This window comes from Platichthys flesus, chromosome 11 (genome assembly GCF_949316205.1).
Source record: "Platichthys flesus chromosome 11, fPlaFle2.1, whole genome shotgun sequence".
NCBI classification, from domain to species: Eukaryota; Metazoa; Chordata; class Actinopteri; order Pleuronectiformes; family Pleuronectidae; genus Platichthys; species Platichthys flesus.
The window spans coordinates 3,694,257-3,718,092 of record NC_084955.1 but is presented as its reverse complement, the minus strand read 5'-3'; the positions used below and the strand labels follow the sequence as shown (position 1 = coordinate 3,718,092).

The window sequence follows — 23,836 nt, the reverse complement described above, 5'->3', positions numbered from 1 at the left end:
CTATACCACCTCAGGACCAGAAATGGATAGCAGCAGCTCTGTGGAAGAACAAACGTTTGCGCTCTGACCTGATGCTGTGGTATAATCCACCATTGAGACACTGTGGTGAGACACTGTGGTGCAATGCATGCAAGATCGCCTGCATTTCCAGCAGCAAAACAATATTGGACCAGCTGGATATGCCGACCAGGATGGAGTTCACACCGATCCTGACTCAAAGGTTATTATACTGAGATTACTTTGCTTATGCAGCGTCTTTGTTTGTCATTCCATCACACTTCAAAGTTGCTGCTTTTATATTTGTCTCCCTTTTCCTGCAAAGTATGCTTGTGACATAAGCTTGTGATATGCTTGTGACATAAGGGTCATTGTCTCTCCGAGGGATAGGACCCAGGGTAACAGCCCCTCCCGATTGGTCAGGCAGCTGAGGGAGAACCACAGTCGGGAGTGGATTCGATATCTCATCCGGTACTGTTCTAAATGCATACACTTTGCAGACCGGCAATCCCTGCTCCCTGTCTTGTTCCAGGAGGTGCCAGAGCCGTCAGTTATCCCCTCTCACAGGTGGATGCTTACTGTGTATGGCAGAGACATTTTGAACAGGCTGGACCACATCAAAGCGAGCATTACTTGCACTTTTGGAAGTGTCCTAAAAATGGACTCCACCAAAAAGGTAAATATTTTGGACTGTAAACAATGTAATATTCTACATTATAACCTCACTTTGTCGAAATTATAACATTAGTAGTAAAGACGTGAAATATAACTATGCTTTGTTCAATAAACGAAACCTAATTATATTATAATAGCCTCACACATATACAAGATATTTTATTACTCACTTTTCTTTTATTTGCATCACAGATCACCAAGAAGCTGTCAGGCTTTGCTAAGGGGACTGCCTTGTGGCTAACATCTGCTAGCAATGAGGTGGGCCAAATCCTTATCAGTGTCCTGACTGCTCAGGAGGGTCCAGCTCTGGACAACATGGCAGCTGGTCTCATCCACAGATACAGCACTGCTGGTGTGGCCCCTCCAAAGCTACTGTACGTTGACACTGAATGTTGTCGGGAGGGCTTGGTACAGACCAAATTAAAACAGCGATTTGGAGGGTGGCCAGACCTCATTGTGAGGCTGGACATTTACCACTTTATGAGGCGGCTGGCATCTGGCTGTACGAAGGATGCTCATCCCCTCTACCCCACCTTCATGGCCAAATTGTCCAGCTGCATCTTTGAGTGGGACAGCAGAGACGTTGCATTGCTGCGGCGAGCCAAGCGTGCCGAGCTGGTACAGGAAGGTGTACCGGGCATTACCGACCGAATGGTAGACCTCCACATCACCAAGGCCGAACTGTCCAAGCACTGCAGAAGGCAGACAAGGGGAGAGCAGACGACAATCACCTTGCTTGAAAGCCTGCTCGATGAGCTGATGGGGCTGAAGGGCAGCGACAATCTTGGTGTCCCTCTGCTGGACATGGAGAGGATGAAGCACATATGGCGTGTCCAGAGAAAGCATGTAAAGTGCATTCAGGATGTATCGGTTGTGCTTCTCTATACCCAGACGGGCACTACCACCAAAGAGGGCATTGTTCTGCCTAACTACAGGTGTGCTCGAGGGTCCACATCCCTTGAGTCCTTCCACTTACATGTGAACAGGTTCATTCCAGGTCTGTATGAGTCCATATTCATTGATGAGATTAAATATATAGGGTTCAACGTTTTATTATTATTATGATTAGTATTAATACTGCTAACCTGTTCAGTATTAACACTGACAAAACTCTACTTAACATTATTTGTCACATTGTCTCTCTCTTAAGGGACGAGTGCAAACAGCCTTAACTTCCAGCTGTACCTCCTGGAAGGACTTAATCGATGGAACCAGGACCGTCAAACTGCATCCCTGGCAGCCAATCCTTCCAGCCTGCTCAGTTACTCAGGGGACCTTGTTCACTGTGCCAACACCATGTGTCTCAAGGTGCTTGGAAGGAAAGCTGTGCCCTCTTTTCAGCCCCCTGCTGTTTACACTGGTGAGTTTAACCTTTCCACAAGGATGTGGTGATATTTCATATCCATGAAATATAATAACCTCTTCAGTTAAATTTCTGAAAGCTAATTTTCCTCTTCCTATTCTTTTGTCTGTCCCAGGGGAGCTAATAGGTATTGATTACCTCTTCCGTCAGACTGGAAGGCCCCTGCAGGATATACAGCCTGACTCAGAGGAGACCGAGCAGATGCTGGAGGATGTCTGCACTGAGGAACAGGGAGATGAGGGCTTTGAGGATGCTGTGTATGACCAAACCGTTGAGCGGCTGGACCTGTCCTCAGATCCGTCACCTACCAGCTCTTCAACTCCCTCTTCTCTCCACTCTACTGCTTCTCCTCCAAGGCCTGGATGTAGCTCCACTGCAGCAGCATCTGAGCATCATGTGGTAATATTCTCATCACATTTCTTTCACCGTACAATGTCTGTAGATAATTGTGGCTGTGTTGTGATTACACTTACAGTAATATATGTAGCAGTGCTATCAAGAAACCAACAAAAATAACATGCAATAAATACAAATCTGGAGAATGAACAAATTTATAAAAGCATAACACACTCTACTTAAATTACATTTTATTTCCAGATTGAGTATGAGGACACAGACATGCCCCCTGTCCCATCCGCCCCTCCTGCTGGTTCTCTTATTTTAAGTTCCACCAGCCTTTCTGCGACTACTTCTCCTGCTGCAAGAAATACTTCTGTAGCGCGACGGGTGAGTGTTTCTTTGGTACGATTAACCACAGAACCATTTATACTTGTGGTATGCTATGGATTTGTATTTCTATTCAATTTCCCTTTTTTTCCCAGGCTTTGGATTTTCTGCCCAGGGAGTTGCCTGGCCCATCAGCCGTCACCGCCAGCTCAGCCTCCATGCTTCCTCTTCCCACCACCCTCTCGACCACTGTCCCTACAGCCACAGTTTCCTCTGCATCACAGCACACCACCCCAGCAGCACCTGCGCAACATCTGGTGAGTCTTTTGCTAAAGAATTACACTGAGACAGTAATGTTCCTTTTCTGTATTTGCTACTATGTATTTTTTTTTGTGCTCATTTTGATGTACTCTTATTTTTACCAGGCAGTGGATGAGCGTTGTATTCCTGGAATGGACCTCGTGGATTGCCTGGCTGACTACTTGGTGGGGCTAAGACTTGAAACTGGCCTAACCCTCACAAACCTGCAGGCCAGTACAATTATAGCCCTGTGGCAGAACCTCCTGCCATATGATCGCCAGCGGGTGGAGTATGCTGCACGGCACAAGACTCGCCTGATAACAGGACGCTTCAGGTGCTCCAAACAGAGGGCTGAATTCACACCAGGTGTGGAGAGCAAGACACGCTGTGTCTTAGGGTCAAAAGGATCCCCTGCACAGTGGCCAGACTGTTGTCGCCTGGTAGAGTCCATCTTTATCAAACTGTGCCGCCTCTATAAGAGCCCTAAAAAACAGGGCTCTCAGGTTCTGACAAGATGGACTCTCATCATGAACGATTATATATAAATCAGGGAGCTGTTCCTGGGTAATGGTGTGGTGATGCAGGCTACTACACTGCAATTGTTTGAGGTCAATCAAACAACCCTCATTCAGTGGCACAACAAGCGCCTGAAGAGGCAGGATTGTAGTATTCTGCTGCAAGGGGTTAATTTGCCTCCCGCTATCCCCATTGCTCCGGTGCCTCTGCCACCTATGCAGTCACGCCCCACTGCTGCACCCCCACATCCTGGCCCCTACCATCAATACCACTTGCCCGAGAGTACAGTAGGAAAGGCAGTGGACAAGAGGAAATCTGTTCGTCCAGCCCCACCAGTCTACTTGCCTCCAGCTATTCATGTTGCTCCTGTGCCTCTCCCACCAGTGCAGTCACGCCCCACTGCTGCACCCCCACAGCTTGGCCCCCAGCATTGATTCCACTTGCCACACACTTCAGCAAGAAAGGCAGCGGACAAGAGAATGTCTGCTCTTCCAGCCGAACACCCTCATCCTCCAAAGGCTGTCTGCCCAGGATTGCCTTCTCTTGTCACACAGCAGACACATCCGCATAGCTCTGCCCCTATGCCTGTTGTACCCCCACCCATCCCACCCTGTGGTACATTCGTTTTTTTGCCCCCACAAGTCCCTGCACTGAGGTTGCTTGCTCCCGCTGGCCCCCTCCCGCCCCCATCTCCTGCCCGAAGAAAGTACATTCGGACAACAGAAACAATAAAATGCGGTCAGTGTCATCAGCCCCGGGTTCAGGAAAATGGCCATCGCCAATATTATGGCTCTGTATACTGTCCTGTTACAACTGGCATGCCACATGACCAGTGGCTGGAGGACATGCGGAGGAAGAGGGAGGCAAAGAAATTATGCCATTCTGTAAATAGTGTAAATACTGTATGTATGTAGTTTTAAAAGACAGTGTTATTGCGACAGTCCAGTATTTTTTTTCCTCTATTGCTTATTGGTTTTCTTTTTTTTGTATGTTTATTAGCCAATACATGAGGATCTCTTTCATTCTTTGTATTTTCATTGTGTTTTTATTACCTCCATTTATTTCATTCATTCAATCGTTGTTACTGTTGTTTGTGGTTCTCTTTATAAAGATATGCTGTATTTTTTTAATAAATGTATATACTTTTTCTACAAAACTATCTTGTTTATTTTTCCCAATGCACTATGCAAGCATTATAAATATTACCAGCATTACAAGCAGTACAAACCCGCTGTTTGAACATTTCACCAATATAAAGTAACTAAGTGACATTTAAGAGATTCATAACAATAGGTAACAGTTTGGGTAAATAGACAATTGCTGCTGCCGGGAATCGAACCAGGTACCCTTGGATCCACAGCTGCTTATGCCATACTCAAACAAAGTCTATTTTTGGTCATATTACTCTAATTAATACAATAACCTACGCATCCTACAACATCTGACAGGAAAAAGGTTCAGTTTCAATCCCCTGTTCTTTCCATTTCCTCTCTTTTTCCTCTCTCTTTTCTTCCCCTCTTCTTCTTTTCTTCCCCCACCTAAACAGACTATTGTTCCCCAGTAGTCTGTTTAGGTGGGGGAACAGACTGCTGGGGAACAATAGTTCTCCCTTAACAAGATCTCTACCACTGTCATGTCTTTGGATGCTTATATACCCTCAAAGTTATCCAAGATGGAGGTTTATAGGTGAGTTGAGGCACTCTTCACGCTGGATCTATATCCTCTGAAAAGTGTATGTCATCACAGGAATCCTTGAATCAAGTCAATAATCCTGCCAGTATAGATTTTTCCTTTGATTAAGCTCACCTTGGATTGTGGGCCTGTTGTACCAAAACTCCCCAGAAGTACTTGTTTTTCTTTGCCATACATGCCCTTCATTAACCCAACTGTAAGAAGTGGTAATTTGTTGTTGTTGGAAGTCCTGTATATATAAGTAAATGGAATTTGGACTTTTGTTCAATGTTTCATCGAACGGGTGTAGCACTCGAAGCCTGGATAGCTCAGGTAGAGCATCAGACTTTTAATCTGAGGGTCCAGGGTTCAAGTCCCTGTTCAGGCGATATATTCCTCTTATCGGACTTATATGGACAATACTATTAGGCAGGCTATTAAAAAACAAGATCTCTACCACTGTCATGTCTTTGGATGCTTATATACCCTCAAAGTTATCCAAGATGGAGGTTTATAGGTGAGTTGAGGCACTCTTCACGCTGGATCTATATCCTCTGAAAAGTGTATGTCATCACAGGAATCCTTGAATCAAGTCAATAATCCTGCCAGTATAGATTTTTCCTTTGATTTAGACTCACCTTGGATTGTGGGCCTGTTGTACCAAAACTCCCCAGAAGTACTTGTTTTTCTTTGCCATACATGCCCTTCATTAACCCAACTGTAAGAAGTGGTAATTTGTTGTTGTTGGAAGTCCTGTATATGTAAGTAAATGGAATTTGGACTTTTGTTCAATGTTTCATCGAACGGGTGTAGCACTCGAAGCCTGGATAGCTCAGGTAGAGCATCAGACTTTTAATCTGAGGGTCCAGGGTTCAAGTCCCTGTTCAGGCGATATATTCCTCTTATTGGACTTATATGGACAATACTATTAGGTAGGGTATTGAAAAACAAGTTCTGTACCACTGTCATGTCTTTGGATGCTTATATACCCTCAAAGTTATCCAAGATGGAGATTAATAGGTGAGTTGAGGCATTTTTCACTCTGTATCTGTATCCTCTGAAGAGTGTATGTCATCACAGGAATCCTTGAATCAAGTCAATAATCCTGCCAGTATAGATTTTTCCTTTGATTTAGACTCACCTTGGATTGTGGGCCTGTTGTACCAAAACTCCCCAGAAGTACTTGTTTTTCTTTGCCATACATGCCCTTCATTAACCCAACTGTAAGAAGTGGTAATTTGTTGTTGTTGGAAGTCCTGTATATATAAGTAAATGGAATTTGGACTTTTGTTCAATCTTTCATCGAACTGTTTTGGAACTCGAAGCCTGGATAGCTCAGACGGTAGAGCATCAGACTTTTAATCTGAGGGTCCAGGGTTCAAGTCCCTGTTCAGGCGATATATTCCTCTTATCGGACTTATATGGACAATACTGTTAGGTAGGGTATTAAAAAACAAGTTCTCTACCACTGTCATGTCTTTGGATGCTTATACACCCTCAAAGTTATCCAAGATGGAGGTTTATAGGTGAGTTGAGGCATTTTTCACGCTGGATCTATATCCTCTGAAAAGTGTATGTCATCACAGGAATCCTTGAATCAAGTCAATAATCCTGCCAGTATAGATTTTTCCTTTGATTTAGACTCACCTTGGATTGTGGGCCTGTTGTACCAAAACTCCCCAGAAGTACTTGTTTTTCTTTGCCATACATGCCCTTCATTAACCCAACTGTAAGAAGTGGTAATTTGTTGTTGTTGGAAGTCCTGTATATGTAAGTAAATGTAATTTGGACTTTTGTTCAATCTTTCATCGAACAGTTTTGGAATTCGAAGCCTGGATAGCTCAGCCGGTAGAGCATCAGACTTTTAATCTGAGGGTCCAGGGTTCAAGTCCCTGTTCAGGCGATACATTCCTCTTATCGGACTTATATGGACAATACTGTTAGGTAGGGTATTAAAAAACAAGTTCTCTACCACTGTCATGTCTTTGGATGCTCATATACCCTCAAAGTTATCCAAGATGGAGGTTTAAAGGTGAGTTGAGGCATTTTTCACGCTGGATCTATATCCTCTGAAAAGTGTATGTCATCACAGGAATCCTTGAATCAAGTCAATAATCCTGCAAGTATAGATTTTTCCTTTGATTTAGACTCACCTTGGATTGTGGGCCTGTTGTACCAAAACTCCCCAGAAGTACTTGTTTTTCTTTGCCATACATGCCCTTCATTAACCCAACTGTAAGAAGTGGTAATTTGTTGTTGTTGGAAGTCCTGTATATATAAGTAAATGGAATTTGGACTTTTGTTCAATTTTTCATCGAACGGTTGTAGAACTCGTGGCCTGGATAGCTCAGACGGTAGAGCATCAGACTTTTAATCTGAGGGTCCAGGGTTCAAGTCCCTGTTCAGGCGATATATTCCTCTTATTGGACTTATATGGACAATACTATTAGGTAGGGTATTAAAAAACAAGTTCTCTACCACTGTCATGTCTTTGGATGCTTATATACCCTCAAAGTTATCCAAGATGGAGGTTTATAGGTGAGTTGAGGCATTTTTCACGCTGGATCTATATCCTCTGAAAAGTGTATGTCATCACAGGAATCCTTGAATCAAGTCAATAATCCTGCCAGTATAGATTTTTCCTTTGATTTAGACTCACCTTGGATTGTGGGCCTGTTGTACCAAAACTCCCCAGAAGTACTTGTTTTTCTTTGCCATACATGCCCTTCATTAACCCAACTGTAAGAAGTGGTAATTTGTTGTTGTTGGAAGTCCTGTATATATAAGTAAATGGAATTTGGACTTTTGTTCAATTTTTCATCGAACGGTTGTAGAACTCGTGGCCTGGATAGCTCAGACGGTAGAGCATCAGACTTTTAATCTGAGGGTCCAGGGTTCAAGTCCCTTTTCAGGCGATATATTCCTCTTATTGGACTTATATGGACAATACTATTAGGTAGGGTATTGAAAAACAAGTTCTGTACCACTGTCATGTCTTTGGATGCTTATATACCCTCAAAGTTATCCAAGATGGAGGTTTATAGGTGAGTTGAGGCATTTTTCACGCTGGATCTGTATCCTCTGAAGAGTGTATGTCATCACAGGAATCCTTGAATCAAGTCAATAATCCTGCCAGTATAGATTTTTCCTTTGATTTAGACTCACCTTGGATTGTGGGCCTGTTGTACCAAAACTTCCCAGAAGTACTTGTTTTTCTTTGCCATACATGCCCTTCATTAACCCAATTGTAAGAAGTGGTAATTTGTTGTTGTTGGAAGTCCTGTATATGTAAGTAAATGGAATTTGGACTTTTGTTCAATCTTTCATAGAACGGTTGTAGAACTCGTGGCCTGGATAGCTCAGACGGTAGAGCATCAGACTTTTAATCTGAGGGTCCAGGGTTCAAGTCCCTGTTCAGGCGATATATTCCTCTTATCGGACTTATATGGACAATACTGTTAGGTAGGGTATTAAAAAACAAGTTCTCTACCACTGTCATGTCTTTGGATGCTTATATACCCTCAAAGTTATCCAAGATGGAGGTTTATAGGTGAGTTGAGGCATTTTTCACGCTGGATCTATATCCTCTGAAAAGTGTATGTCATCACAGGAATCCTTGAATCAAGTCAATAATCCTGCCAGTATAGATTTTTCCTTTGATTTAGACTCACCTTGGATTGTGGGCCTGTTGTACCAAAACTCCCCAGAAGTACTTGTTTTTCTTTGCCATACATGCCCTTCATTAACCCAACTGTAAGAAGTGGTAATTTGTTGTTGTTGGAAGTCCTGTATATGTAAGTAAATGTAATTTGGACTTTTGTTCAATCTTTCATCGAACAGTTTTGGAATTCGAAGCCTGGATAGCTCAGACGGTAGAGCATCAGACTTTTAATCTGAGGGTCCAGGGTTCAAGTCCCTGTTCAGGCGATATATTCCTCTTATTGGACTTATATGGACAATACTATTAGGTAGGGTATTGAAAAACAAGTTCTGTACCACTGTCATGTCTTCGGATGCTTATATACCCTCAAAGTTATCCAAGATGGAGATTTATAGGTGAGTTGAGGAATTTTTCACTCTGTATCTGTATCCTCTGAAGAGTGTATGTCATCACAGGAATCCTTGAATCAAGTCAATAATCCTGCCAGTATAGATTTTTCCTTTGATTTAGACTCACCTTGGATTGTGGGCCTGTTGTACCACAACTACCCAGAAGTACTTGTTTTTCTTTGCCATACATGCCCTTCATTAACCCAATTGTAAGAAGTGGTAATTTGTTGTTGTTGGTAGTCCTGTATATGTAAGTAAATGGAATTTGGACTTTTGTTCAATGTTTCATCGAACGGTTGTAGCACTCGAAGCCTGGAGACGGTAGAGCATCAGTCTTTTAATCTGAGGGTCCAGGGTTCAAGTCCCTGTTCAGGCGATATATTCCTCTTATTGGACTTATATGGACAATACTATTAGGTAGGGTATTGAAAAACAAGTTCTGTACCACTGTCATGTCTTTGGATGCTTATATACCCTCAAAGTTATCCAAGATGGAGGTTTATAGGTGAGTTGAGGCATTTTTCACGCTGGATCTGTATCCTCTGAAGAGTGTATGTCATCACACGAATCCTTGAATCCAGTCAATAATCCTGCCAGTATAGATTTTTCCTTTGATTTAGACTCACCTTGGATTGTGGGCCTGTTGTAGCAAAACTCCCCAGAAGTACTTGTTTTTCTTTGCCATACATGCCCTTCATTAACCCAATTGTAAGAAGTGGTAATTTGTTGTTGTTGGAAGTCCTGTATATATAAGTAAATGGAATTTGGACTTTTGTTCAATGTTTCATCGAACGGGTGTAGCACTCGAAGCCTGGAGAGCTCAGGTAGAGCATCAGACTTTTAATCTGAGGGTCCAGGGTTCAAGTCCCTGTTCAGGCGATATATTCCTCTTATTGGACTTATATGGACAATACTATTAGGCAGGGTATTAAAAAACAAGATCTCTACCACTGTCATGTCTTTGGATGCTTATATACCCTCAAAGTTATCCAAGATGGAGGTTTATAGGTGAGTTGAGGCACTCTTCACGCTGGATCTATATCCTCTGAAGAATGTATGTCATCACAGGAATCCTTGAATCAAGTCAATAATCCTGCCAGTATAGATTTTTCCTTTGATTTAGACTCAACTTGGGCTGTGGGCCTGTTGTACTTCAACTACCCAGAAGTACTTGTTTATCTTTGCCATACATGCCCTTCATTAACCCAATTGTAAGAAGTGGTAATTTGTTGTTGTTGGAAGTCCTGTATATGTAAGTAAATGGAATTTGGACTTTTGTTCAATCTTTCATCGAACGGTTGTAGCACTCGAGGTCTGGATAGCTCAGACGGTAGAGCATCAGACTTTTAATCTGAGGATCCAGGGTTCAAGTCCCTGTTCAGGCGATATATTCCTCTTATTGGACTTATATGGACAATACTATTAGGTAGGGTATTAAAAAAACAAGTTCTGTACCACTGTCATGTCTTTGGATGCTTATATACCCTCAAAGTTATCCAAGTTGTAGGTTTATAGGTGAGTTGAGTCATTTTTCACGCTGGATCTGTATCCTCTGAAGAGTGTATGTCATCACAGGAATCCTTGAATCAAGTCAATAATCCTGCCAGAATAGATTTTTCCTTTGATTTAGACTCAACTTGGGCTGTGGGCCTGTTTTACCACAACTACCCAGAAGTACTTGTTTTTCTTTGCCATACATGCCCTTCATTAACCCAACTGTAAGAAGTGGTAATTTGTTGTTGTTGGAAGTCCTGTATATAAAAGAAAATGGAATTTGGACTTTTGTTCAATGTTTCATCGAACGGGTGAAGCACTCGAAGCCTGGCTAGCTCAGGTAGAGCATCAGTCTTTTAATCTGAGGGTCCAGGGTTCAAGTCCCTGTTCAGGCGATATATTCCTCTTATTGGACTTATATGGACAATACTATTAGGTAGGGTATTAAAAAAACAAGTTCTGTACCACTGTCATGTCTTTGGATGCTTATATACCCTGAAAGTTATCCAAGATGGAGGTTTATAGGTGAGTTGAGTCATTTTTCACGCTGGATCTGTATCCTCTGAAAAGTGTATGTCATCACAGGAATCCTTGAATCAAGTCAATAATCCTGCCAGTATAGATTTTTCCTTTGATTTAGACTCACCTTGGATTGTGGGCCTGTTGTACCAAAACTCCCCAGAAGTACTTGTTTTTCTTTGCCATACATGCCCTTCATTAACCCAATTGTAAGAAGTGGTAATTTGTTGTTGTTGGAAGTCCTGTATATGTAAGTAAATGGAATTTGGACTTTTGTTCAATCTTTCATCGAACGGTTTTGGAACTCGAAGCCTGGATAGCTCAGACGGTAGACCATCAGACTTTTAATCTGAGGGTCCAGGGTTCAAGTCCCTGTTCAGGCTATATATTCCTCTTACCGGACTTATATGGACAACACTGTTAGGTACGGTATTAAAAAACAAGTTCTGTACCACTGTCATGTCTTTGGATGCTTATATACCCTCAAAGTTATCCAAGATGGAGGTTTATAGGTGAGTTGAGGCATTTTTCACGCTGTATCTGTATCCTCTGAAGAGTGTATGTCATCACACGAATCCTTGAATCAAGTCAATAATCCTGCCAGTATAGATTTTTCCTTTGATTTAGACTCACCTTGGATTGTGGGCCTGTTGTACCAAAACTCCCCAGAAGTACTTGTTTTTCTTTGCCATACATGCCCTTCATTAACCCAACTGTAAGAAGTGGTAATTTGTTGTTGTTGGAAGTCCTGTATATATAAGTAAATGGAATTTGGACTTTTGTTCAATCTTTCATCGAACGGTTGTAGAACTCGTGGCCTGGATAGCTCAGACGGTAGAGCATCAGACTTTTAATCTGAGGGTCCAGGGTTCAAGTCCCTGTTCAGGCGATATATTCCTCTTATTGGACTTATATGGACAATACTATTAGGTAGGGTATTGAAAAACAAGTTCTGTACCACTGTCATGTCTTTGGATGCTTATATACCCTCAAAGTTATCCAAGATGGAGGTTTATAGGTGAGTTGAGGCATTTTTTCACGCTGGATCTGTATCCTCTGAAGAGTGTATGTCATCACACGAATCCTTGAATCCAGTCAATAATCCTGCCAGTATAGATTTTTCCTTTGATTTAGACTCACCTTGGATTGTGGGCCTGTTGTAGCAAAACTCCCCAGAAGTACTTGTTTTTCTTTGCCATACATGCCCTTCATTAACCCAATTGTAAGAAGTGGTAATTTGTTGTTGTTGGAAGTCCTGTATATATAATTAAATGGAATTTGGACTTTTGTTCAATGTTTCATCGAACGGGTGTAGCACTCGAAGCCTGGAGAGCTCAGGTAGAGCATCAGACTTTTAATCTGAGGGTCCAGGGTTCAAGTCCCTGTTCAGGCGATATATTCCTCTTATTGGACTTATATGGACAATACTAGTAGGTAGGGTATTGAAAAACAAGTTCTGTACCACTGTCATGTCTTTGGATGCTTATATACCCTCAAAGTTATCCAAGATGGAGGTTTATAGGTGAGTTGAGGCATTTTTCACGCTGGATCTGTATCCTCTGAAGAGTGTATGTCATCACAGGAATCCTTGAATCAAGTCAATAATCCTGCCAGTATAGATTTTTCCTTTGATTTAGACTCACCTTGGATTGTGGGCCTGTTGTACCAAAACTCCCCAGAAGTACTTGTTTTTCTTTGCCATACATGCCCTTCATTAACCCAATTGTAAGAAGTGGTAATTTGTTGTTGTTGGAAGTCCTGTATATGTAAGTAAATGGAATTTGGATTTATGTTCAATCTTTCATCGAACGGTTGTGGAACTCGAAGCCTGGATAGCTCAGACGGTACAGCATCAGACTTTTAATCTGAGGGTCCAGGGTTCAAGTCCCTGTTCAGGCTATATATTCCTCTCATCGGACTTATATGGACAATACTATTAGGCAGGGTATTAAAAAACAAGATCTCTACCACTGTCATGTCTTTGGATGCTTATATACCCTCAAAGTTATCCAAGATGGAGGTTTATAGGTGAGTTGAGGCACTCTTCACGCTGGATCTATATCCTCTGAAGAATGTATGTCATCACAGGAATCCTTGAATCAAGTCAATAATCCTGCCAGTATAGATTTTTCCTTTGATTTAGACTCAACTTGGGCTGTGGGCCTGTTGTACTTCAACTACCCAGAAGTACTTGTTTATCTTTGCCATACATGCCCTTCATTAACCCAATTGTAAGAAGTGGTAATTTGTTGTTGTTGGAAGTCCTGTATATGTAAGTAAATGGAATTTGGACTTTTGTTCAATCTTTCATCGAACGGTTGTAGCACTCGAGGCCTTGTTTATCTTTGCCATACATGCCCTTCATTAACCCAATTGTAAGAAGTGGTAATTTGTTGTTGTTGGAAGTCCTGTATATGTAAGTAAATGGAATTTGGACTTTTGTTCAATCTTTCATCGAACGGTTGTAGCACTCGAGGTCTGGATAGCTCAGACGGTAGAGCATCAGACTTTTAATCTGAGGATCCAGGGTTCAAGTCCCTGTTCAGGCGATATATTCCTCTTATTGGACTTATATGGACAATACTATTAGGTAGGGTATTGAAAAAACAAGTTCTGTACCACTGTCATGTCTTTGGATGCTTATATACCCTCAAAGTTATCCAAGTTGTAGGTTTATAGGTGAGTTGAGTCATTTTTCACGCTGGATATGTATCCTCTGAAGAGTGTATGTCATCACAGGAATCCTTGAATCAAGTCAATAATCCTGCCAGAATAGATTTTTCCTTTGATTTAGACTCAACTTGGGCTGTGGGCCTGTTTTACCACAACTACCCAGAAGTACTTGTTTTTCTTTGCCATACATGCCCTTCATTAACCCAACTGTAAGAAGTGGTAATTTGTGGTTGTTGGAAGTCCTGTATATAAAAGAAAATGGAATTTGGACTTTTGTTCAATGTTTCATCGAACGGGTGAAGCACTCGAAGCCTGGATAGCTCAGGTAGAGCATCAGTCTTTTAATCTGAGGGTCCAGGGTTCAAGTCCCTGTTCAGGCGATATATTCCTCTTATTGGACTTATATGGACAATACTATTAGGTAGGGTATTAAAAAAACAAGTTCTGTACCACTGTCATGTCTTTGGATGCTTATATACCCTGAAAGTTATCCAAGATGGAGGTTTATAGGTGAGTTGAGTCATTTTTCACGCTGGATCTGTATCCTCTGAAAAGTGTATGTCATCACAGGAATCCTTGAATCAAGTCAATAATCCTGCCAGTATAGATTTTTCCTTTGATTTACACGCACCTTGGATTGTGGGCCTGTTGTACCAAAACTCCCCAGAAGTACTTGTTTTTCTTTGCCATACATGCCCTTCATTAACCCAATTGTAAGAAGTGGTAATTTGTTGTTGTTGGAAGTCCTGTATATGTAAGTAAATGGAATTTGGACTTTTGTTCAATCTTTCATCGAACGGTTTTGGAACTCGAAGCCTGGATAGCGGTGCCGGGAGAGTGGAGGACTGTCTATTCGCGTCCAATCACGTCTCCGGATCTCCAGCTTCTAACGGTCAATCAGTAAGCGCTATCTCCCGAAATCGTCGCGCCGTCGAATCACTTCGCGCAGTCTCTGCAATTCGACAGCAAATCAGTGGGTCCGTTCTCCCAGTTTTATCTGACGTCGCCCCAAAAGAGACGCGTTCAGTTCAGCCAATGACAATGGGCGTCTTCACCGAGCAGCGCATCCACCGGTGCCCTCCCCCCACCTTCCGCCGCTTGACTTTTTATTTGACACCTTCTGAACTCCGACACTCTGAGGATTTACACTCGAAAGGTAAGATGTCGCCACTGCCATTTCACTTAGTCAGACTGCTTGTAAGCTTATTTATTACACCGAGAAACGGCTATTACACCGTGTATAACACGCCGTTCATTCATTCATTCGCTGTTGATATCGCTATAGTCATTTCACTTAGTCAGACTGCTAACTTGTTAGCACATTTACACGACAAAGGGGTATGACGCTGGGTTTGACTTTTTATTTGACACCTTCTGAACTCCGACACTCTGAGGATTTACACTCGAAAGGTAAGATGTCGCCACTGCCATTTCACTTAGTCAGACTGCTTGTAAGCTTATTTATTACACCGAGAAACGGCTATTACACCGTGTATAACACGCCGTTCATTCATTCATTCGCTGTTGATATCGCTATAGTCATTTCACTTAGTCAGCCTGCTAACTTGTTAGCTCATTTAAACGACAAAGGGGTATGACGCTGGGTTTAACAATCGCGCTTGTAAAAGCACCGTTCAAACTTGCCGCTTTTCATACCCCACTGTACGCTATAGGAAACCTGTATGAGCGGCACATTTGGCGCTTTTCATACCGCTGTACATTATTATAATCTTTATGAGAGTAGTGTATAACATCATTATGATGTAACACAAGGTTACACTTTGCATGTCGATCAAGTAATAATAACGTTGTATAAACATGTATGTATCCACACTGTAATACAAGCAGTAATGGAATACTACTATATTATACAATGAGCTGAAATGTGTTACAATTTGCTGTAGAGTATGCTGATTCTTTAGTTTTTCTCTCACATGCATATAGGGGAGAGCAGGGTAATGTGAGACATTTGATATATCAGTAAAATGTACACATTTCCCATTAATTCAGGATGTTTCCTAGCAATGGAAATGATCAGAATGTCTTCAGGACAAAGGGCAGTGAAAATATGATTGCTTTTTAATAAGTGGTCTTGTGTCTCACTCTACCCCAGCTTAGGGGTAAAGTGAGACAGACCAGAGAAATCAAGGGGGTAAAGTGATCCACTTACTTTTTCCACTGTAAAACTACCATAACAACACATGTTGTAATAGTTAAAATCCTGCCAGCTAGATTGACAACCACACATTCCAAAACTTATATCAGACTAGTAACAGAATCATGGGGATTGCTCAATTAAGCACATTTATGATTATTATGATGTGATCTCTTGCACACCCTAGCTTTCCTGCACATTGTTGCTCTCTACAATTGGCAGGGACAGGGATATTGTTTTCTCTGCGCATTCAAATGCCAGTTCACAGCACTTAACTGGAGCAAGGCTGGTAACGTGAGACATTGCCCGATGTCTCACATTACCCCGCTCTCCCCTACTTGTATCAACTGAATGTGTCTATTCTTGTCAGATGGCTTCCAAAGACAAAAAAACACAGAGCTATGGGTGATGAGGAGTGGATGTCCCGTCTGCGAAGGTTTGCTGCTGTCGGGGTCTGGCCTGCTGATGCAGGAAACCGGCCGGCACCACGCCAGAAAAAGTGGCACGATCTGTTTCTGAAGGTAAACTTGGAGGAAGTGATATGTGTACAATCATTGCATTTAAAGCAAAGTAGTAATAATACAAATCAATATCATTATTACAGATTGAGAAATGCCCAATGCAGCTCAGGGGTCAAAGGTCGCTGTTTGGAGGGACACAGACATGTAACTGTGGCTTCCATATAAAGAAGGTATCAGAGGTCCTACATAATATTACGCTTTCTTGGTGTTGTATTACATATTATTGAATTTAATTTTCTTTTCCTGGAACCTGTAGCCATCAGTCTCTGTGTCCTCTTCGGTGACACCACAACCAGGACCCTCGTCTGGATCCCCCTCCATCACACCTGGGCAACCACCACGCAAGCCCACTTTGACTTTGGCCTCAGTATGTATTGAGGGTGTATTTATATTTAGCATATGTTTATATTTTAAACGGCTACACATAAGGTTACTCTTTCTTCTCGTCAGTTCACAAAACCACGGTTCGGTGGATCGCATGGTGCCCATGCAAAGCCAAACTTGGCTTCAGCTGGGCAGCGTCGAATCAAGGTAATATAAGGACAACATCATAGTAAACATAGTATCCTTTTATTTTGTTACAGATATGAAGAAATGGTCTGGTCTTCTAATATCCGTGTTGTTAAAACTAATTATGACACAATACTTTATTTATTTTTGTGTAAACTGTCCTCTTCCTCAATTAGACCACAACTGACACCCTGTCACCTGGCCACAGTCCCAGGCACTATATTCAGACTGTCTCTCCTCTGTCTCTTCCACCCTCTACCGTGTCGACAACCACCTCAGCTTCCTGTGTCACATCGGCTGCTACTGGAGCTGTGAGACAAACTCCTCATTTAAGTTGTTTCCTCGCAACAATATTTTATTAAACTTGAAACAAGTCTCCTTCATGAGTAGCTTATGAACATACCTTTTGTGATTTATTAATTAGACAGTGTCAACTGCCATATCCTTGGAAACCTCCTCTGCTCCTCCGGCCCCTGTGGACTCTGTGTCCTATGCCTGTGTTTCCTCTGCTGCAACCTCTGTGGCTGGTCCCTCGGCACATCCTACCCCTGATGCTGAGCCATTGGCGGCGCATATGATGTCTGCTGCTGCTGTTGCTGCTTCACAGCCTGGCTGGCTGCCTGCAAAGCTGAGGACAACTATACCACCTCAGGACCAGAAATGGATAGCAGCAGCTCTGTGGAAGAACAAACGTTTGCGCTCCGACCTGATGCTGTGGTATAATCCACCATTACCAGCCATCATTTATCACCAGGTCCCCGCTCCAGAGCGCTTTTTTACCCACCGGCTTCTCGTATGGATGCCGTACCACCTGTGGAAGGTGAGGCTGTCCTGTCCTGCCTGTCACAAACAACTCACAGGCTATGGAGCCCACAAGAGAGCCCGCAGGGTTCTGGATGTGGACAATTACTACCTTATGATTACTGAGACACTGTGGTGCAATGCATGCAAGATCGCCTACATTTCCAGCAGCAAAACAATATTGGACCAGCTGGATATGCCGATCAGGATGGAGTTCACACCGATCCTGACTCAAAGGTTATTATACTGAGATTACTTTGCTTATGCAGCGTCTTTGTTTGTCATTCCATCACACTTCAAAGTTGCTGCTTTTATATTTGTCTCCCTTTTCCCCTTTTTTCTTTACAGATATGCGTGTGACATAAGGGTCATTGTCTCTCTGAGGGATAGGACCCAGGGTAACAGCCCCTCCCGATTGGTCAGGCAGCTGAGGGAGAACCACAGTCGGGAGTGGATTCGATATCTCATCCGGTACTGTTCTAAATGCATACACTTTGCAGACCGGCAATCCCTGCTCCCTGTCTTGTTCCAGGAGGTGCCAGAGCCGTCAGTTATCCCCTCTCACAGGTGGATGCTTACTGTTTATGGCAGAGACATTTTGAACAGGCTGGACCACATCAAAGCGAGCATTACTTGCACTTTTGGAAGTGTCCTAAAAATGGACTCCACCAAAAAGGTAAATATTTTGGACTGTAGACAATGTCATATTCTACATTATAACCTCACTTTGTCGAAATTATAACATTAGTAGTAAAGACGTGAAATATAACTATGCTTTGTTCAATAAAAGAAACCTAATTAAATTATAATAGCATCACACATATACAAGATATTGTATTACTCACTGTCCTTTATTTGCATCACAGATCACCAAGAAGCTGTCAGGCTTTGCTAAGGGGACTGCCTTGTGGCTAACATCTGTTAGCAATGAGGTGGGCCAAATCCTTATCAGTGTCCTGACTGCTCAGGAGGGTCCAGCTCTGGACAACATGGCAGCTGGTCTCATCCACAGATACAGCACTGCTGGTGTGGCCCCTCCAAAGCTACTGTACGTTGACACTGAATGTTGTCGGGAGGGCTTGGTACAGACCAAATTAAAACTGCGATTTGGAGGGTGGCCAGACCTCATTGTGAGGCTGGACATTTACCACTTTATGAGGCGGCTGGCATCTGGCTGTACGAAGGATGCTCATCCCCTCTACCCCACCTTCATGGCCAAATTGTCCAGCTGCATCTTTGAGTGGGACAGCAGAGACGTTGCATTGCTGCGGCGAGCCAAGCGTGCCGAGCTGGTACAGGAAGGTGTACCGGGCATTACCGACCGAATGGTAGACCTCCACATCACCAAGGCCGAACTGTCCAAGCACTGCAGAAGGCAGACAAGGGGAGAGCAGACGACAATCACCTTGCTGGAAAGCCTGCTCGATGAGCTGATGGGGCCGAAGGGCAGCGACAATCTTGGTGTCCCTCTGCTGGACATGGAGAGGATGAAGCACATCTGGCGTGTCCAGAGGAAGCATGTAAAGTGCATTCAGGATGTACCGGGTGTGCTTCTCTATACCCAGACGGGCACCACCACCAAAGAGGGCATTGTTCTGCCTAACTACAGGTGTGCTCGAGGGTCCACATCCCTTGAGTCCTTCCACTTACATGTGAACAGGTTCATTCCAGGTCTGTATGAGTCCATATACATTGATGAGATTAAATATATAGGGTTCAACGTTTTATTATTATTATGATTAGTATTAATACTGCTAACCTGTTCAGTATTAACACTGACAAAACTCTACTTAACATTATTTGTCACATTGTCTCTCTCTTAAGGGACGAGTGCAAACAGCCTTAACTTCCAGCTGTACCTCCTGGAAGGACTTAATCGATGGAACCAGGACCGTCAAACTGCATCCCTGGCAGCCAATCCTTCCAGCCTGCTCAGTTACTCAGGGGACCTTGTTCACTGTGCCAACACCATGTGTCTCAAGGTGCTTGGAAGGAAAGCTGTGCCCTCTTTTCAGCCCCCTGCTGTTTACACTGGTGAGTTTAACCTTTCCACAAGGATGAGGTGATATTTCATATCCATGAAATATAATAACCTCTTCAGTTAAATTTCTGAAAGCTAATTTTCCTCTTCCTATTCTTTTGTCTGTCCCAGGGGAGCTAATAGGTATTGATTACCTCTTCCGTCAGACTGGAAGGCCCCTGCAGGATATACAGCCTGACTCAGAGGAGGCCGAGCAGATGCTGGAGGATGTCTGCACTGAGGAACAGGGAGATGAGGGCTTTGAGGATGCTGTGTATGACCCAACCGTTGAGCGGCTGGACCTGTCCTCAGATCCGTCACCTACCAGCTCTTCAACTCCCTCTTCTCTCCACTCTACTGCTTCTCCTCCAAGGCCTGGATGTAGCTCCACTGCAGCAGCATCTGAGCATCATGTGGTAATATTCTCATCACATTTCTTTCACCGTACAATGTCTGTAGATAATTGTGGCTGTGTTGTGATTACACTTACAGTAATATATGTAGCAGTGCTATCAAGAAACCAACAAAAATTACATGCAATAAATACAAATCTGGAGAATGAACAAATTTATAAAAGCATAACACACTCTACTTAAATTACATTTTATTTCTAGATTGAGTATGAGGACACAGACATGCCCCCTGTCCCATCCGCCCCTCCTGCTGGTTCTCTTCTTTTAAGTTCCACCAGCCTTTCTGCGACTACTTCTCCTGCTGCAAGAAATACTTCTGTAGCGCGACGGGTGAGTGTTTCTTTGGTACGATTAACCACAGAACCATTTATACTTGTGGTATGCTATGGATTTGTATTTCTATTCAATTTCCATTTTTTTCCCAGGCTTTGGATTTTCTGCCCAGGGAGTTGCCTGGCCCATCAGCCGTCACCGCCAGCTCAGCCTCCATGCTTCCTCTTCCCACCACCCTCTCGACCTCTGTCCCTACAGCCACAGTTTCCTCTGCATCACAGCACACCACCCCAGCAGCACCTGCGCAACATCTGGTGAGTCTTTTGCTAAAGAATTACACTGAGACAGTAATGTTCCTTTCCTGTATTTGCTACTATGTATTTTTTTTGTGCTCATTTTGATGTACTCTTATTTTTACCAGGCAGTGGATGAGCGTTGTATTCCTGGAATGGACCTCGTGGATTGCCTGGCTGACTACTTGGTGGGGCTAAGACTTGAAACTGGCCTAACCCTCACCAACCTGCAGGCCAGTACAATTATAGCCCTGTGGCAGAACCTCCTGCCATATGATCGCCAGCGGGTGGAGTATGCTGCACGGCACAAGACTCGCCTGATAACAGGACGCTTCAGGTGCTCCAAACAGAGGGTTGAATTCACACCAGGTGTGGAGAGCACGACACGCTGTGTCTTAGGGTCAACAGGATCCCCTGCACAGTGGCCAGACTGTTGTCGCCTGGTAGAGTCCATCTTTATCAAACTGTGCCGCCTCTATAAGAGCCCTAAAAAACAGGGCTCTCAGGTTCTGACAAGATGGACTCTCATCATGAACGATTATATAAAAATCAGGGAGCTGGTCCTAGGTAATGGTGTGGTGATGCAGGCTACTACACTGCAATTGTTTGAGGTCAATCAAACAACCCTCATTCAGTGGCACAACAAGCGCCTGAAGAGGCAGGATTGTAGTATTCTGCTGCAAGGGGTTAATTTGCCTCCCGCTATCCCCATTGCTCCGGTGCCTCTGCCACCTATGCAGTCACGCCCCACTGCTGCACCCCCACATCCTGGCCCCTACCATCAATACCACTTGCCAGAGAGTACAGTAGGAAAGGCAGTGGACAAGAGAAAATCTGTTCGTCCAGCCCCACCAGTCTACTTGCCTCCAGCTATTCATGTTGCTCCTGTGCCTCTCCCACCAGTGCAGTCACGCCCCACTGCTGCACCCCCACAGCTTGGCCCCCAGCATCGATTCCACTTGCCACACACTTCTGCAAGAAAGGCAGCGGACAAGAGAACGTCTGCTCTTCCAGCCGAACACCCTCATCCGCCAAAGGCTGTCTGCCCAGGATTGCCTTCTCTTGTCACACAGCAGACACATCCGCATAGCTCTGCCCCTATGCCTGTTGTACCCCCACCCATCCCACCCTGTGGTACATTCGTTTTTTTGCCCCCACAAGTCCCTGCACTGAGGTTGCTTGCTCCCGCTGGCCCCCTCCCGCCCCCATCTCCTGCCCGAAGAAAGTACATTCGGACAACAGAAACAATAAAATGCGGTCAGTGTCATCAGCCCCGGGTTCAGGAAAATGGCCATCGCCAATATTATGGCTCTGTATACTGTCCTGTTACAACTGGCATGCCACATGACCAGTGGCTGGAGGACATGCGGAGGAAGAGGGGGGCAAAGAAATGATGCCATTCTGTAAATAGTGTAAATAATGTATGTATATAGTTTTAAAAGACAGTGTTATTGCGACAGTCCAGTATTTTTTATCCTCTATTGCTTATTGGTTTTCTCTTTTTTTGTATGTTTATTAGCCAATACATGAGGATCTCTTTCATTCTTTGTATTTTCATTGTGTTTTTATTACCTCCAACAAAGACGTAATTTTTCACTCTTGTCTGTATCTTGGTCCATTTATTTCATTCATTCAATCGTTGTTACTGTTGTTTGTGGTTCTCTTTATAAAGATATCCTGTATTTTTTTAATAAATGTATATACTTTTTCTACAAAACTATCTTGTTTATTTTTCCCAATGCACTATGCAAGCATTATAAATATTACCAGCATTACAAGCAGTACAAACCCGCTGTTTGAACATTTCACCATATAAAGTAACTAAGTGACATTTAAGAGATTCATACCAATAGGTAACAGTTTGGGTAAATAGACACATGCTGCTGCCGGGAATCGAACCAGGTACCCTTGGATCCACAGCTGCTTATGCCATACTCAAACAAAGTCTATTTTTGGTCATATTACTATTAATTAATACGATAACCTACGCATCCTACAACATCTGACAGGCAACAGGTTCAGTTTCAATTCCCTGTTCTTTCCATTTCCTCTCTTTTTCCTCTCTCTTTTCTTCCCCCCCCTCTTCCCCCCCCTCTTCCCCCTCTTCCCCTCCTTTTCTTTTCTTCCCCCACCTAAACAGACTCTGTGCATCCTAAACAGGGAGCATCGCACCCGATTGGGCCTTTACACTAAAATTGTATCGCCGTTAGACTAAAGGAGCATCGCGCCCGATTGGGCCTTTAGAGTAAAGGTGCATCGCCTTTAGACTAAAGGAGCATCACACCCGGTTGGGCCTTTAGACTAAAGGAGCATCGCACCCGATTGGGCCTTTAGACCAAAGGAGCAACGCCTTTAGACTAAAGGAGCGTCGCACACGATTGGGCCTTTACACTAAAGGTGCATCGCCTTTAGACTAAAGGAGCATTGCGACCGATTTGGCCTTTAGACCAAAGGAGCATCGCACCCGATTGGGCCTTTAGAGCAAAGGAGCATCAAACCCGATTGGGCCTTTAGATTAAAGGTGCATCGCCTTTAGACTAAAGCCTTTAGACAGCATCGCACCCGAATTGGCCTTTAGACCAAAGGAGCATCACACCCGATTGGGCCTTTAGACTGAAGGAGCATGGAACCCGATTGGGCCTTTACACGAAAGGTGCATGGCCTTTAGACTAAAGGAGCATCGCGCCCGACTGAACATTTAGACTACAGGAGCATCACACCCAATTGGGCCTTTACACTAAAATTGCATCGCCTTTAGACTAAAGCCTTTAGACAGCATCGCACCCGAATGGGCCTTTAGACTAAAGGAGCATCGCACCCGATTGGGCCTTTAGACTAAAGGTGCATTGCCTTTAGACTAAAGGAGCATCACACCCGATTGGGCCTTTAGACTAAAGGAGCATCGCACCCGATTGGGCCTTTACAC

The 23,836-nt window shown here is 43.5% G+C and overlaps 2 protein-coding genes and 14 non-coding genes across 16 annotated transcripts; all 16 read left to right on the top strand.

The window, feature by feature from the left end:
* The first annotated feature begins 179 nt into the window (after window positions 1-179).
* LOC133964696 (uncharacterized) lies at window positions 180-4,452 on the top strand. The gene is made up of 8 exons (XM_062398923.1): window positions 180-220; window positions 364-673; window positions 865-1,669; window positions 1,823-2,032; window positions 2,151-2,434; window positions 2,633-2,761; window positions 2,857-3,018; window positions 3,127-4,452. Exons 1-8 carry the CDS (start codon window positions 180-182, stop codon window positions 3,544-3,546), a joined length of 2,361 nt encoding a protein of 786 aa, XP_062254907.1. The 3' UTR covers window positions 3,547-4,452.
* A 1,054-nt stretch (window positions 4,453-5,506) lies between these two features.
* Window positions 5,507-5,576, top strand: trnak-uuu (transfer RNA lysine (anticodon UUU)). The gene has a single exon. It is a non-coding gene; the product is annotated as a tRNA-Lys (tRNA).
* Window positions 5,577-6,009: 433 nt separating this feature from the next.
* trnak-uuu (transfer RNA lysine (anticodon UUU)) lies at window positions 6,010-6,079 on the top strand. Its single transcript has one exon. It is a non-coding gene; the product is annotated as a tRNA-Lys (tRNA).
* Window positions 6,080-6,512: 433 nt separating this feature from the next.
* trnak-uuu (transfer RNA lysine (anticodon UUU)) lies at window positions 6,513-6,585 on the top strand. The gene has a single exon. It is a non-coding gene; the product is annotated as a tRNA-Lys (tRNA).
* A 433-nt stretch (window positions 6,586-7,018) lies between these two features.
* Window positions 7,019-7,091, top strand: trnak-uuu (transfer RNA lysine (anticodon UUU)). The gene has a single exon. It is a non-coding gene; the product is annotated as a tRNA-Lys (tRNA).
* A 433-nt stretch (window positions 7,092-7,524) lies between these two features.
* On the top strand, window positions 7,525-7,597 carry trnak-uuu (transfer RNA lysine (anticodon UUU)). The gene has a single exon. It is a non-coding gene; the product is annotated as a tRNA-Lys (tRNA).
* Window positions 7,598-8,030: 433 nt separating this feature from the next.
* Window positions 8,031-8,103, top strand: trnak-uuu (transfer RNA lysine (anticodon UUU)). Its single transcript has one exon. It is a non-coding gene; the product is annotated as a tRNA-Lys (tRNA).
* A 433-nt stretch (window positions 8,104-8,536) lies between these two features.
* trnak-uuu (transfer RNA lysine (anticodon UUU)) lies at window positions 8,537-8,609 on the top strand. The gene has a single exon. It is a non-coding gene; the product is annotated as a tRNA-Lys (tRNA).
* Window positions 8,610-9,042: 433 nt separating this feature from the next.
* On the top strand, window positions 9,043-9,115 carry trnak-uuu (transfer RNA lysine (anticodon UUU)). Its single transcript has one exon. It is a non-coding gene; the product is annotated as a tRNA-Lys (tRNA).
* A 1,435-nt stretch (window positions 9,116-10,550) lies between these two features.
* Window positions 10,551-10,623, top strand: trnak-uuu (transfer RNA lysine (anticodon UUU)). The gene has a single exon. It is a non-coding gene; the product is annotated as a tRNA-Lys (tRNA).
* Window positions 10,624-11,561: 938 nt separating this feature from the next.
* trnak-uuu (transfer RNA lysine (anticodon UUU)) lies at window positions 11,562-11,634 on the top strand. The gene has a single exon. It is a non-coding gene; the product is annotated as a tRNA-Lys (tRNA).
* Window positions 11,635-12,067: 433 nt separating this feature from the next.
* trnak-uuu (transfer RNA lysine (anticodon UUU)) lies at window positions 12,068-12,140 on the top strand. The gene has a single exon. It is a non-coding gene; the product is annotated as a tRNA-Lys (tRNA).
* A 937-nt stretch (window positions 12,141-13,077) lies between these two features.
* Window positions 13,078-13,150, top strand: trnak-uuu (transfer RNA lysine (anticodon UUU)). Its single transcript has one exon. It is a non-coding gene; the product is annotated as a tRNA-Lys (tRNA).
* Window positions 13,151-13,727: 577 nt separating this feature from the next.
* Window positions 13,728-13,800, top strand: trnak-uuu (transfer RNA lysine (anticodon UUU)). The gene has a single exon. It is a non-coding gene; the product is annotated as a tRNA-Lys (tRNA).
* Window positions 13,801-14,234: 434 nt separating this feature from the next.
* Window positions 14,235-14,304, top strand: trnak-uuu (transfer RNA lysine (anticodon UUU)). The gene has a single exon. It is a non-coding gene; the product is annotated as a tRNA-Lys (tRNA).
* A 3,806-nt stretch (window positions 14,305-18,110) lies between these two features.
* LOC133965223 (uncharacterized) lies at window positions 18,111-22,605 on the top strand. Its single transcript, XM_062399671.1, has 8 exons — window positions 18,111-18,148; window positions 18,260-18,587; window positions 18,778-19,582; window positions 19,736-19,945; window positions 20,064-20,347; window positions 20,546-20,674; window positions 20,770-20,931; window positions 21,039-22,605. The coding sequence occupies exons 1-8, from the start codon at window positions 18,120-18,122 to the stop codon at window positions 22,302-22,304; spliced, it is 3,213 nt and encodes a 1,070-aa protein (XP_062255655.1). The 5' UTR covers window positions 18,111-18,119; the 3' UTR covers window positions 22,305-22,605.
* The last annotated feature ends 1,231 nt before the right edge of the window (window positions 22,606-23,836 follow it).

Excerpts from the sequence above, each read along its gene's own strand:
- LOC133964696 (XM_062398923.1), top strand. The coding sequence starts at position 180 with ATGCCGACCAGGATGGAGTTCACACCGATCCTGACTCAAAG. Across the intron at positions 2,435-2,632 it reads CAGCATCTGAGCATCATGTG|ATTGAGTATGAGGACACAGA; the intron begins GTAATATTCTCA and ends TTTTATTTCCAG. Across the intron at positions 3,019-3,126 it reads CAGCACCTGCGCAACATCTG|GCAGTGGATGAGCGTTGTAT; the intron begins GTGAGTCTTTTG and ends TATTTTTACCAG.
- LOC133965223 (XM_062399671.1), top strand. The coding sequence starts at position 18,120 with ATGGAGTTCACACCGATCCTGACTCAAAG. Across the intron at positions 18,149-18,259 it reads ACACCGATCCTGACTCAAAG|ATATGCGTGTGACATAAGGG; the intron begins GTTATTATACTG and ends TTTTCTTTACAG. Across the intron at positions 20,348-20,545 it reads CAGCATCTGAGCATCATGTG|ATTGAGTATGAGGACACAGA; the intron begins GTAATATTCTCA and ends TTTTATTTCTAG.